General features: G+C 39.8%; 1 protein-coding gene across 1 annotated transcript in view; it reads right to left on the bottom strand.

Annotated features, from left to right (window-relative positions):
* IQSEC3 (IQ motif and Sec7 domain ArfGEF 3) overlaps window positions 1–15,198 on the bottom strand; it is a 143,713-nt gene that overhangs the window by 91,462 nt on the left and 37,053 nt on the right. The window contains exon 2 of the mRNA XM_074195192.1: window positions 7,962–8,045. Coding sequence (XP_074051293.1) covers window positions 7,962–8,045 — 84 coding nt within the window. The remainder of the gene's footprint in view (window positions 1–7,961; window positions 8,046–15,198) is intronic.

Here is a 15,198-nt window from a genome sequence, read left to right as displayed (position 1 = left end):
TCTGTAGTGTCCAGTGCAGAATTACAGAATCTTAGAGTTAATTGGGATCTCAAAGGTCATTTTGATTAACTTGTATCTATACAGGACTTTGGATAAGTGATCAGTCAGTCTATACTTGAAGACCTCCAGGAATAAGATACCAGAAACCAGGAGGCTTTTACTTGGGTAAAAGTGATGGTAATTTTGATTTTAAAGCATTTCCAAGATTGAGGACACTAGCAATCATTTCCATTCTCGGTCTAAAGTCTTGTAGCTAGTCTGTAACTCTTTTGCTCTTGGCTTATTCATCTTGCCAATTTTCCTCCCATGACTGGTGATTCAATGGTTAGAGCACTGGCTGAGAATCAGTCAGACCTGAATTCAAATCCAACCTCAGTCCCTTACTAATTATATGACCCTGGGTATGTCACTTAATATCTGTCGAACTCAGTTTCCTCAACTACAAGATGGGGATCATAATAACATTGACCTCCTGGTTGTTAATAAGAATTGAAGAGGTAATATGTGTAAAGGGTTGGACATAGTGTCTGGCTATAAGGGATGCCCAATAAATGCTTATTCTGTTATCTTCCCTTCTTGAATCCCACAATAACAAATGAACAGGACCCTGCCAGAGAATCCTCATTCCAATATTGGAATCCTCATTCCAATATTTACTCTTATGGTCTTTGGAACCTAAAGGGAAAGCAGACAGCTAGATCCTGACTGCTATGACTACAGAAAGTGGTCATGTTCCACAAAACACAGAAGTTGCCTTAGAATGCAGATTAGGGATAGAGATGCATGGCATCCCTGGTTCTACTTCCTTGCCATTCTCTTGTCTGTCCCATTCCCCAAACCTCCATCACCCAAATCTACTCTAACATTCTAATGCCATTGCCTCTCATTATCTTTCACATCCCCAATTCCCTGTTGGCATGAATACTCTGGGATAAAATCATCATTCCTTCCTCTCCCAACTGAGATCATTCAGAGAGACACAAGAGACAAAGATACAAATGGAGAAGATAGGCAAACATAGGCAAAACTCATAGAAATCCAGGACTGTTGAGGAAATTTAATCCAATCCCCCCCCCCCAACTCATGGATGAACTTTGCTCCTACCTGTCAATTTTAGTTTTTAAAATCACTATCAAAGGAGGCTAATGAATCTCAGAGGGTAACACAGTAAGACCTTTCACAATACTGAAAGACAGCTTTTTTGTGTTAAAATCCCTCTTAGTGACAAGTAAAACTTTTCTAGTTGCAAAGAAGTGAATTTAAACTTTTTTTTTTTATCATTGTAGTTACTGGTCTATCAATATGCATTACTTTTTTCAGTCCACACTTTCCAACAAACAAACAAAAAAAACTTGACAAATAAAGTCCTTTTGCCAATGTTCTCTATGCTTTTACATTCAGACAAAAGCTAAGGGTAAAAGGAATTGTATTTCGTGTCTCAACAAATTCAAACATGCATTTGCCTTCCACTGACCTTGTTACTCAATGTCTATCACCTCAAAATTTCTTTCATCACTAAGTGGGTACAGACCAGTATTCACTTAGAGCTGAATGATACACTGTGCATTGTACTCTGGAAGTGTTAACCAGAATTTTGTAGGTAACCATTACAAGCTGTAAAATAACATGCCTTTCTTGTCTTCTTTACTTCCCAAAATAATTTAAATTATGACAAAGTCTTCAAAACCACCTTGTTGACTTCATTTTTCCATTAAAGTGCTAGCAAACTCTTTGGTTTAAAGTATTGCATGTATGTGTTGAAAATGTAAACAACCTAACAGCTTTCTTAAAAGCTAAAGGGATCTCTATCACTTCTCAATAGGGTAAGGATGAAGAAATTCTTAAGCAAAGAAGAGTAAAGGGAAAGAAGCTTCTAGAATTGAGATAAAAGACTTTTCTCACTCACAGAATGGCCCAAAACTCTGGAGGAATTATTTGTCTGTAACAAAAAGATACTGAGATAAAAGAAACATGTACTAAGAAGATACACACACACACACACACACACACATACACACACACACACACACACACACACACACACACACACACACATATATATATATATATAATGCATACATACAACTTATATGTGTTTCCAAACTAGGTTATCAAATTGTTGTGGGGTCTAAATCTGTATTGAGCACTGCGTCTTAAAGTCAAGAAGTACATTTGAATATTGTCTTAGACACTCACTATATAATGTGACCCATATCCATAGCCAGCTCCATTTTCTTCAGCTGTAAAGCAAAAAGACTGATACCACTTATCTCAGGTTTATTGTGAAGCTCAAGTAAAATAACACAATTATTGATTTATAAACTTTAAAGAGCTCTATGAAAGTCAGCTATTATTATTCCCTACTTCCTTAATAACTGTTTGTCCTGGATTTCAAGATATGGAGCCCCAGGGAACTTTACCCTGTTGGGAATGAGAATATTACCCCTTTGACTTGACCCCTTCCCTCCCTTCTAGGACTCTCCTAGAAACAATGGCAAGAGAAGACAAGAAATAGAGTGAACTGGATGTCCATGGTCTACAAGAAAACCTGAGCTGCATTGGTCTGAACCCTTTAAAATTTTCCCAGTAGCATCTTGGGAATTCATCCAACTTGCTTAATAGAAGGCCCCCCTCCCCGATAAGCATTGGACAGCAGGGAAGAATGAGAAGAAAAAGAAGTGTCAAACACCCAGCTCCAAGCCAGAGGCTCCCAACAGCTGTTAAACCAGGGCTGTGACTAATGGAGCAGGCACAGGAGGCCTGGAGAAGTCGACTGCTTGAAGTTTAAACTGTATTGATTGAGAATTTAATTGTTCCATAATTGCTGAGTAAACATTGGCCAGGCTGTATTGATCATACCTCAGCCCTGATATCAGCAACCCCACTCAGGGACAAGCAGGAAGAGGGGAAATGTTTGCTCTACCCATCCTAGTTAGGAGTTCATTCCTGGCACCCTCCCCCCAAAACTAACTCCATTACTCAAGAGTCCTAGTCCATCTGCCTCCATTGGAAAGCAGTCTCTGCCAAATATCCTCACCTCTATCTGCTCTGGCCATAGTTGGACAAAGGGCATCAATGGCTAAAGATGACCGAAATGAAATATCATAAACTAACCATCAGGTGTTCCCTATTGCCTCTAAGAGAAAACATAAATTTCTCACCTTAGGCATTTAAAACCTTTCACAATATGGTACCAACTGACCTTTTTAGAATTGTTTCCACAAAAGTTCCATGTAAGTTTTGAGGCAACTCCAAAAACCAGGAAGATGAGTTCGAGTATCAATACTAATACAAATTGTATCCTAGACAAGACGCTTGTGCTCAAGTTCTCTGAGACTTGTTGATATAGAAGACATGCTGACCATTACCGGCAGACAGTCCTCACCTAGGAATTCATCACACCAACAGTCGCAGTCTAGTCGTCATCCTTTTAGACAGTCGACATTCCAGTCCAACTGTCCTGCTTGTAGTTCCCTGCCCTCTAACTTCCATCTCCAGGTCTTCACACAAGCTCTCCCCAAAGCCTGGCAGATGATCCCTCAACTCCCATGCCTCTTAGTATTCTAAATTTCACCCACAAAAGGAAGCAGCCTTTTGTTGAGCTCCCTGGTTGTTGTTTTTTAGCATTCTTTCCCTTCTCAAATCATCTTGTATTTATTCATGTTTTTATGTTGTATCTCCAATAAAATTTGAGTTCCTTTAGGGTAAGGGACTATTCATTATCTTTGGATCTCCAATACCTGGTATATATATAATATATATGATATATAAATTTTATTGATTGAAACTTGAACATGTTGCTAGGTTTAAAGAGAATAGAAAAGCCTGGCTGAGGTTGGATAGAATTGGATAAGGGTATAGAAATTTCTCTTGGACCCTCCAAAGAACATTTTTCTAGTTTCTAGGATATGGATATGGGGGATGGATGGGAAGGAAGTATTCCCCAAAATGAAGGTCAAGGGGGAGATTCATGGCCCTTGGGGTTGTAAAACATTTTGATTTTTACTGCAGAAGCCTCCCAAACCTTGCTCCAAATTCCCCAGGGTACTTCTCTTAGCAGCACCTTTTCTTTCCAAGCTTTTAAGCCCCTATCAGGAAGCTGGAAAGACCCCATCCCTCCACCCCAGAGCCTGGAGCCTCTCCTTCCAGAAAAGCAGCTGCTGCTTCTGCCTTTATCCCAGCCCCAGCCTCCTCTCATTACTCTAATAGAAACCAATCTCCCTCATCGAGGGCCCCACTGCCACCCACGGAGACAAATGGACTGCAATTCTGTTCACTGCTGAGAGGCGCCTGGCCAGCTCCTGGGTCATTGTTTGGCATGTCACGGAGAGATGGGGAATGAGGAATGGGGAGGGGAGCCAGAGGGATGGAAAGTAGGACTGCAATTACTGGCCTATTCAGTTCCCCAGAATAAAGTCCTACCATTAATTGGAGATGGGGATGGGCAAGTCGGGTTTGGGTCGGCCTATACTTTTCAGCCTTATGGAAGCAGGGTTCTTTCTACTGCTCCATGGGTCCAAATAATAGCACGATGAATATAGCCCCATTACTACCACTCCAGCCCCCCTCAACCCCACAGGAGATGTTGCTGTGACTAAACTCCTCATCGAGAGCTCGACCAAGGAGCCGACCATTCTGAACTTTCCCAAGTTCCCTTGGTTCAAGACCCTGGAAATTCTCCCCATTGGCTTGGCACAGGAGGGGCTGAGCAGCTCCACACTGACCTAATCTTGTAAACCACAGTCTACTACTCTGGACCCTTTATGACTTCTTTCTCTTCCCATAAATTGAGTTCTTTTTCTGTAACTTGCTCTCTAGCAGAAAAGAACAAATGTTGTTCCCTCCTAGTTCCCCTTTCCCCATTCTGCGAAGAAAAATATTTCCTTTTTTGAAGATTCTACTTCACAAGCATTGAGCTTTTCTCCTTCTATTAGCTGTCCTGAAAGCGGTTCTTTTCCGCCCCTGTAGAAAATGGAGGCTGGGCCACCAGGGCTGAGTCCTCTGTTGGCTGAAGCATAAGTTCTTCCTCCCTTTACACAGTTGATTAATCCTAGGACCAAGTAATCGGCTTAGGGTGACAAGCCACACTAGCAGTACCCAGATAGCTTAATTAAAGATACTCTGCTTAGTCCCACATTTGGAGAGTGGGATGGAGGAGATAATGCAAACTAGTTCTGACAGCTTTCCCTTCCTGGTCCATTTGGCTAAAACCACACAGCCACACAGTCATAATTTTCTTTCTTTCTTTCTTTCTTTCTTTCTTTCTTTCTTTCTTTCTTTCTTTCTTTCTTTCTTTCTTTCTTTCTTCTCTCTCTCTCTCTCTCTCTCTCTCTCTCTCTTTCTCTCTTTCTTTTTGGTTCTTGCAATGCATTGGGGTTAAGTGGCTTGCCCAAGGCCACATGGCTAGGTAATTAAGTGTCTGAGGCTGGATTTGAACTCAGGTACTCCTGACTCCAGGGCCATGCTCTATCCACTATGCCACCTAGCTGCCCCTAAAGTCATAATTTTCATGGAGGCTGTCCTTAAAGCAGGGAGTCATACACAGGATCACAACCAGAGCTAAAAGTGGTGTGACAAACCTCCTCTGATTGGATCTATGCCTATTCTCTGAGAACCCTTTGTCCTCCCTTCTTTCTCAGAACATAAGCTGTGGGAGAAATGTCATTATCTTTTTCTATAATCTAATCAAGACAAGAGGAGATCTGACTAGCCAAAAACTACCTCCCTAGAACCATCTAGGAGACCATTCTGAGATCCAATTAACTTTTACTGCACTCCTCTCTGAGTCACCAGAATACCCAAGTGGCTTGTCCTAGAGATAGCATTTGGAGGCCTTGCTGTATTTGGATTCTGGCTGAACTAGAGGGAATCCAGTGGATTGACAGAGACTTTTCTCTGAAAGGTCATTAGAGGGGTTTTGTATCCAACCCATCTAATGTTAGCATTCTGCTTGATTCCTAGTCCCAGCACCTCTCCTTATGCCAAACACAACATATTGAGAAGGAAAGGGTTGAGAGAAGTCAATAGTCTGTAGCTCCTTGGAATTTCCCCAAGGATAGGCTCCTCTGGTTAAAGAGAAGAACAAAGGGCATCCCATGCTCCATCCTAGGGCTTGGAATTTAAGGGGAGAGGAGGATGCAAGTTTTATAAAAGGCGATATCATTACTCTAAAGTAGAATCCCCCTTGAAAAGTTTAGAAGCAAACACCAGATAAGCAAAGACCAAAAAACAAAGAGGCAGGAGCCTCCCAGAAAATCAGAAGGCCTGACAACACAAATAGACAGACAAACACAGTGGAAAGCCAAAAGCCAGACAAACAGACAGACAGGACAACAGGATCTAGGAGAAATCTGGAGACAGAAATGGACAGAGAGCCAGAGCCCTGGACCAACCTGGGGACAAGTCATTAAAACCCCCTCATTGGGATGGGGGAGAGGAGAGGGAAAGGAGGGCTTTCAGGCCCCTGACAAAACCAACACCAAATTAAAGAAAAACAGTTCCCTTTTGAAAGGCCCCAAACCTAGCTGATATCCCCTCAAGGTGAAAGGCAAATGGCAATCTTCATGGTAGATTTCCCACTAGCATAATTAAAATTATGGGACACAATCCCCTAATATGTCAGAGGTCCCAGGCCCCATGAAAAAACCCCACCGACAAGAAAAAAATCTTCATTCCATAGCCTTTCCAACCCAAATCAGTTACCTGTCTTTTCTGGAGTTTGTAGTCAATCACATTCCCACCTCTTGACAAAAGTACCAACAGCCTAGTCCTTCCCTTACCCACCATGACTAGGTTAAAGAGGAGGAGGAAGAGGGAATGGGTTAGGAAGATAGCATGAGACTGGAGTGTGTTAGAAGGTTATGTGATGCAAGAGTAAGAGAAAAGGGAGAAATATGGAAAAAGCAAAGGACAGGAGTGGAAAGAGCACAGAATTTTGAATCAGAGGTCATACTTCCTAACTATGTGATTATTTTATTTTATTTATTACTTTATTCTTTGGGCCTCAGCTCCTCATCTGTAAAATGGGGATAGAAGGAGTTTGAACTGGATGCTCCCTTCAAGTTTTAAATCCTAAGAATCTAGAAAGAAATACCAAAGATGCTATAGGATGGGAGCTTGGAGTATTGTTCCTTACCAGCTTTCTGATCTTTCTCCAAGAAAAACTCAAAGAAGACTCAGAATAGAATGATGAGGGACATATCTGCTCATAATGAGGGGACATAAAGAGCAGATATCAGGACTTCTCACAAAATATATATATATTTTCTTCCTTAGGGAAGAAAGCCCAATTTAGTTCTTGTTGTATTCACCTCTCAAAGAACAAAGGTCTCCCATTATTCCCTACTTTTAGTTTGAAAAACCCCTCAGGCTATTTCTAATTCTCTGAATAGTGTATAAAATTCTTTAAAACTTAACTTAATTAGTTTTAATTCAATTCCTATTTTAAAAATTATGGGGACAGCTAGGTAGTGCAGTGGATAGAGCACTGACCCTGGAGTCAGGAGGACCTGAGTTCAAATGTGACTTCAGACACTTAATAATTACCTAGCTGTGTGGCCTTGGGCGAGCTACTTAACTCCATTGCCATAAATAAATTTTTTTTAAAATTATGCATTTTTAGAATGAAGAGGAACAAATTGCTCACTCTCCAGAGGGTCTAGGAAGAGGAGAAAGCAACAAAAATTTATCAAGCACTGTGCTAAGATTTTACAAGTACTATCTCATTTGATCCTCAATATAACCCCATGAGGTAGATGCTATTAATAACCCCATTTGGGAAACTGAGGCAGAAAATGATGAAGAAAAGAAGGGGAAATAGGAAATTTGATGGAAATTGATCAGAAGAAAGGAATATGAGTGTGAAATGAAAGGTTTGATCAGGTAAGAAAGCAGACAGGAAAGGTCCAAAGAAATACCCAAACATGGTAAAAAAAGAAAGAGACAGACATCCAAATTCCCACCTTTGGGAGGCCAAGTCTGAAGATGCAGGCTTCTGTTCGGCATCAGCAGCTGGACAGCAGAATTGGTGTAGCACAGTCTCATTCCTGGAGATAGGAGACAGAGGGCAGTCAGGGTTCTGGCTAGTGCTGAAGGATCCCACAAATACCGTCTACATAATTATTGTACATGGGCATATTTTGTACATAATTTTTGTCACTGTTCTAGGACAACAGGAGAACTGAGTATCCCTGTTGACCTCAGCCTCAAGTGACCTTTCCATCCACTATTCTTTCCCTCAAAACATGCAATAACAGACATACAATGGAAAGAACTCTTCTCTTAGGTTCAGTAAACTTGTATTTGAGCCTGTTCCTGCTACTTCTTAACCACTGAAATCCTAGACAAGTCATTAACATTTCTGTACCTCAGTTCTCTCATCTGTAAAATATGGATAGGGAGGCTTGTACCAGCTACTTCACAGGTAGATTGTGAGGAAAATACTTTGTAAGCCTTAAATTGATCATAAAAGGTGAAATATCATTCTTTCTACAATGCAGTCTGTAATGCTCCAGAAACTAAAATGTATTCCCAATTGTGCCATAATTTCAGTCATGTCCGACTCTTCCTGACCCCATTTGGGGTTTTCTTGACAAAGATACTGGAATTATTTGTTGTTATTTCCATCTCCAGCTCATTTTACAGATGAAGAACTGAGGCAAACAGGGTTAAGTGACTTGCCCAGGGTCTCACCACTAGAAGTATCTGAAGTCAGATTTGAACTCAGAAGTCTTCCTGACTCCAGGTCTGGCATTCTATGCATTCATTACACCACCCGAGGGATGAGATGTAGCATGATGATCAGAAGCAGAATTAATTCTCTATTTTCTAAAGAAGTAGAAAAAAGAGATCTGGGCAAGTGACTAGGCCAAGTTAGTGACAAAGCTGAGATTAGAAGATAATTATCCTTTCTTGCTCTTGAACCTTACTCTTTCTCAGAAAAAATATTCCTCTCCTAACCCTGGATTATATCTTCTCCTTTTTCCTTTGACCAAAGGGAGAAACTCAAAAATGCTGTGGAAAACCATCATACTAATTCAAAGTGATGTAATGTTTTCAAATTTCCAAAGTGTTTTTCCTCACAACAATGCTATGGAATAGAGAGTACACTTATTGATATTCCCATTTTACAGATAAAGAAAAAAGATTAATCCAGGGTCACTCAGATAACAAGAGCTGGAGCTTAGATTCAAACCTAGGTTTCTTCATTCAAAGTCTAGGCCTCCTACTTTTCTGAGAAAGATCTTAGAATTCTTTTAGTTCCACACCCCTATTTTAAGATAAAAAAAAAAAACGAGGATCCAAGGCTTCTATTAGAGCACAAACTAGAACCAATATTTCCTGGCCCCACCATAACAATTCTAAGTATCCTATCTCCTTTGCAACTGCCTAGGGAGAAGTATAAGGAGGGAGGTTTCAGAGGCCAGGACAAGGAAGAGATCGAAGCAGGGTAAATATGAGTACCAAATATGAAAAACTGTCACTAAAAGAAACAGATCTGCCCCCACAGAGCCTAAGCTAGGTAGCAGTCCCCTTGCAGCTGAGGTAGCAATGCACTTCCAAAGGAAGAATGGTCTCTGAATTGCTTACAAACACCATAAGCAGCTTGAAATTAAAATAGCAGAAACATCACCACTAGAAGGAGGAATGCCCCATTCTGATTAAATCCCACTCCCTTAGAACTCATTCATTCCAAATTCTTAGAACTCATTCCAAATTCTTCACCCTATGCCCAAAAAACACCTCTATATAACAATTACTATTTCTCTGCTTTTCACTTTGGGTGAGGCACCAATTTAGCCTTTTCCAGGGGCCATATCTATTTTATAAAACACAGAACTTTAGTTTTCCTACTCCTTCCTTAATCAGGCCCATAGTATTCTCAAGTTTCCTTCCACTCTCTCAGTAGTTTGAACAGTGCTTGCTAGGATTTGTAGTCTTGGTGAGAGTTTGAAGCTTATAAGAACTCCACAACAGATTTTTCCTACAGTTTCCCCCTTGGTGATCTTTTCCACTCCTGTGGCTTCAATTACTGCCTCTGTGCAGATGACTCTCAAATTTGCATCTTCATTTCCAACTTCCTTAGAACTAAGGAACTACCTATTGGCCACCCAAATGTCTCAGCAGCACCCCAAACTCAGCATGTCTAAAACTGAACTCATCATCTTTCCCCCAAAACTCATAGGTTTATTCCTACTGATAGTACCACTATTCTCTCTTTCCACCAGATTTGTTACTCAGATACATGTTTGATTCTCATATTCAGGTACTCAATGGGCTGCCACATCTGGTCCATTCCTCTTCTATAATATTGCTCACATCCAACCCTCCTTTCGGTTCTCATTGCAACTCCCCTTGTTCTGACCCTCACTTTTCCTTTCTTCTTTCACATTGTGCTGAAATAATCTTCCTAGCCTGCCATTGTGATCTTGTCCCTCTCCATTCTAGTTAGGCAGTGAGCTGACCCAGTAGACTGGATCCTAGAAAGAACCTGGAGTCAGACATAGGGCTTAGAAACCTATATGATCCCATTCAAGTCTTTAACCTCTGTTTGCCTTAGTTGCTTCAACTAAAAGGTGGATAAAGTGCTTATTACAGTGTTTGCCACACAGTAGGTGCTTGTTTTCTCCCCTTTCCCTTTCTTGCACCCCACCCCACTCAAAACCCTTCAGTGCTTTCTCGTTTCCTAGCAAATAAAGTAGCTTTCAAGGCTCTCCATAATCTGGCTTTGACCTGTTTCAGCAACCCTATCTCACTATTGCCTCTCAAGTACTCCATATTCCAATCATATTAGCCTTTCTACTTGCTTTTTCTCTCTCTCATTCCTCTCAAGTGATTCCTAAGTGGAATAGATTCCCCTCTCAATTCTTTTTACCCTTCTTTAAAGATTTAACTCAGAAAATTAACTCAGTGTAATTCATGACGCCTTTCTCAAATTCCCCATATAACCTTGCCTGGATCTCTTCTTTTCACTATTCTTAATTTCCCTGTATCTTAGGTATTTGTATGCTTCTTCCATTAGCATGTCATATTATATGTGCCTTTCACATATTGTTCAATCATGTCCAAATCTTCAGTGATGCCACTTGGATTTTCTTGGCAAAGACACTAGAGTGGTTTGCTTTTTCCTTTCCCTTCCACAAAATAAGTATTCAATAAAAGTTTGTAGAATGCCTAGCTAAGAGTGTAAGAGAGTTAACTGAGCAAAGTTCCACCCAACTTCAAAGCAACCTCATTCCTTCATTTGGCCCTGAATTATCATACCTAAACTCTGACATTTTCTTACTTCCAAGACCCATTCCTCCAATCCCTGCAAAGATGCAAGTTAGGCTTTCTGGGGGAATGGGAACTACCCTCTGCATCCATGGTAAGACCACTATGTAGGCTACTGCCATGCCTGACTAATGCACCATATCCCGGCCTCTGAATTCTCAACTATTTTCAGTATAGATGAAATAATCCCTAGGTGATGCTTGGTTTTGTTTATACCAAATTAACTCTTCTGCTTCTTCCAGCTCATTTTTTTATTACCCCTCCAGATACACATTCTGAGCCATATCTCTTCAGTAAGAGATGCCCCAGGCAAAACTGTGATGTAGGAGAAGTTCAGTTTAGGCCCTCAAGTCATCTGCTCACTCTTGATATATAGGAAATGACATGTAGTAGAAAAGCAACTAACTGGTATGTCAGAAGATAGGGTTTCTAGGGTTGGTTTTACCACTTATTGTATGTTTTACTTCAAATAAGTCATTTATTTTATCTAGAACTGAGTTTTCTTCTCTTAAAAAAAATGACTGGATGATCTCCAAAGTAGCTTCCAATTCTAAAATCTCCTGATTCTACATTATAATAAAATCCATACATACAAATGAATAATTAACTGACAACAGGGACTCTTAACCTGGGTTCTCTTGAGGGTACTTGAATAGTTTCAGGGAATTTATAGACATGGATGGAAAAAAATGTATTTTTTTGTCCATATAATCTGTTTATTTTGTAATTCTATGTATTTGATTTTATTTAAGAACATTCTGAGAAGGATTTCATAGGCTTCCCTTGAAAGGTTTCCCCAAAGGGAACTGTGACATAAAAAAACCAAAAACCTAAAGAACTCTTACCTTATAGATTACCTTCCCAAGGGATGTTTGTGTTTGAGAGAGGTACAAAATACCTTTTTAGCTAAAATCAAAGGATTGGAGTCATATTTGCGGAATTTGTGGTGTGTTGTGTGGGTAGAGAATAGGAGACCTTGTCATCCCTGAAAGTCGAACCACTTAGAAAGAGGTTATACCCAGGAAGAGAAACAGATGATCCACCACCAATTCAGGATGAAATTACCAGCCTCAAGTGTGTTCTCCAAGAGAGGCAATCTTGAATCTTCAAGTTGGAAAGTAAAGCTTCTCCATTCTTATTTTTCTTCTTATTTCACTGCCAAGTAAAATGAACTTTGAATTGAAGAAAATAAAGCAGAAGTGGCCAACAGGGAGCTGATATGCAAGATAACTAAAGAGACTACAAAAGAACTCCCATATTGCATGAATTCAAGTCTCTAGACCCAGAATCGCTGCATCTTATAATACAGAAAGATCTGGCCCCTGTGATCCTTGAGATATTGTCAGGAAGCTCTGAAAGATTATAAAGAATTATAGAGACACTAAAGAATAGCAAAAAGGAAAATTCTGATCTAGTTTTCAAAGTAAAGAGAGATTGGAGACAATAGATTATAAATCAATGATCATTGAAATGATCAATGAAAATTCTAAAACTTATTATTAAGGGATAATTAATGAATATCTAGAAAGGGTAATAGTGATCAGCCAACATAGCTTCATCAAGAACAGATAATGCCAAACTAATATCATTTGCCTTTTTCAAAAGAGAATTGCTAGAATGGTAGGAGGACGGAATGTTTGTAGATTTAGTTTGTCTAGATCTTAGTCAAGCATTTGACAGTGTCTCATACTACCCTATTCTTGTAGAAAAGATGGAAAGTATGGGTTAGATAATATAATAATGTGACTAACTGAGGACAACTTGACTAGCAAGACCCAAATAGTGTTCATTTATGACTCCATGAAAGATGGGAGGTCTTAGGGGTCTGTTTTTGGTCCTTTGTTGTTTAATTTTTTTTTAAATTAGTGAATTGAAATAAAGTCACAGAAGGTAGGCTTAAAAAATTTTTAGATGACACAGAGCTGAGAGGGATCACTAATCATATTAGATGTCAGAGTCAGCATTGTTAAAAGATATAGATGGGTTAGAATATTGGGCTGAATCTAACAATATGAGATTTAATAGGGATTATTATGAAACCTTAAATTTGGGCTCAAAAAATTAACTTTGTATCAGATGGTAAACACATTGTTAGATAGTAATTTGTCTGAAAATTATCTGAGGGTTTTAGTGGACTGCAAGCTTAATATGTATGATATGGCAACTGTATGATATGGCAACCAAAAAAGACTTAGGGGGTGTAAGTATCTAGGACTAGGGAGGTCCCATTATACTCTTTCCTAGTTGGACCATATTTGGAGTATTGTATTCAGTTCTGAATAATACAATATAGAAAGGATTGATAAACTGAGGGTAATTGGGATAGTGAAAGATCTTAAGATCCTGTCATACAAAGATATGCTGAAGGAAGTAAGGCTGTGAAACCTAGAGAAGAAAAAACTTGGTAAAGGGTAACAGAAATGATAGCTATCTTCAAGTGTTTGTGGTGATACCTGGCTGGGGGTGGGGTGGGGGGGAGAAGCTGTCAGGCTTGTTCTATTTCACTGTAAAGAGTAGAACAAGAGGTGTGGGGGGTGAGGTGGAGTAGCTGAGAAGAATTTTTTGTTTTGATGCAAGGAAAAGCTCTTAGAGTTATCCAAAAGTGAAACTGGAAGTTAGTTGATGCTCCCTTATTGATTATCTTCAAGCAAAAACTAGAGGACTAGTTGGTGATTATGGTAGAGAAAAATTCTCGTTTTTTTATGGGCCATACTAAATTGTTTCCCTTCCAGCTCTCAACTTTGCTAATATTGTGAGCTGGGAGCAAGCAGAGAGATTGCCAACAGGTGAACCCCCTATTACCTCATAAGTGGCATGTAGTCATTCAGCTTCTCCATGAATATTTCCTTTGACAGGGAGCTCATGATATGCAGCAGTTTGTTATAATTAGCAGCAAACACTTAACCTCCCCAGGCCCCAATGATTTCCTTTCATATATGACACAAGTAGGAGAACACCTTTTTCTAAATCTCTCTAATAGAATTTAGTGCAGGATTCCATTCACATTGTATGCTCAAAAGGTGCTTCCAGGCTGACTGGAATTCCATTTTATTCAGAATTTAGAATAAAATTTCTGGATTGTAGCAAGGATAAAAGCTATTCTGCCAGTTCAGCTATTCCAATGAAAAAAGAGATCTATAATTAATCAAATTATTTTTTTTTTAGTTTGTTTGTTTGGAGCCAGTTGAGGTTAAGTGACTTGACCAGGGTCACACAGCTACTAAGTGTCTAAGACCACATTTGAACTCGGGTCTTTCTGACTCCACAGATGGAGCTCTATCCATTGTACCACCTAGCTGCCCCCCCCAAAAGGATTTGAAGGCAGGAGTTTCTCTTTAACAATTTTTTATTCTTTTTTTTCTTTTAATTTGTGTGAGGCAGTCTGAGATGAAGTGATTAGCCTAGTATCACCCAGCTAGTATCAAGTGTCTGGGGCTGGTTCCTCCTGATTCTAGAATAGGTGTTCTATCCACTTCACCACCTAGCTGTTCCCCTAAAATTTAGGCTCCCAAAAGATTTCCTTAGCCCTACAGCTAAAATTATCTCTTTTTTCCCCTCAAATGCTCACAGATTACCTCCAGCAAGTAACATTATTATATTAGTGAATTTTATAACATATTTACTAACTTGCCAGGCCCTATCCTAAGTACAATCATGATCTTCTTTGATCCTCACAACAATCCCGGGAGGCAGGTGCTATTATTATCCTTATTTTACAGAAGAGAAAATGGAAGCAAATAGAGATTAAGTGACTTGTCCGAGGTCACACAGGTAGGAAGTGTATGAGTTCACATTTGAATCTGAATCTCCCTGCACTACCTAACTGCCTGTCAGGAATTAGAAGATTTGCTTCTCCTCCTCCCTTGTGTCATTCACCAAATGTGTGACATTAAGTAAATCATTTCTCTGAGCCTCTGTTTCTCTTCT

The sequence above is a fragment of the Macrotis lagotis genome, chromosome 7 (genome assembly GCF_037893015.1).
Source record: "Macrotis lagotis isolate mMagLag1 chromosome 7, bilby.v1.9.chrom.fasta, whole genome shotgun sequence".
Lineage (NCBI taxonomy): Eukaryota > Metazoa > Chordata > Mammalia > Peramelemorphia > Peramelidae > Macrotis > Macrotis lagotis.
Note: the sequence above shows the minus strand (reverse complement) of the source record. Positions and strands in the feature narration are given on the sequence as shown.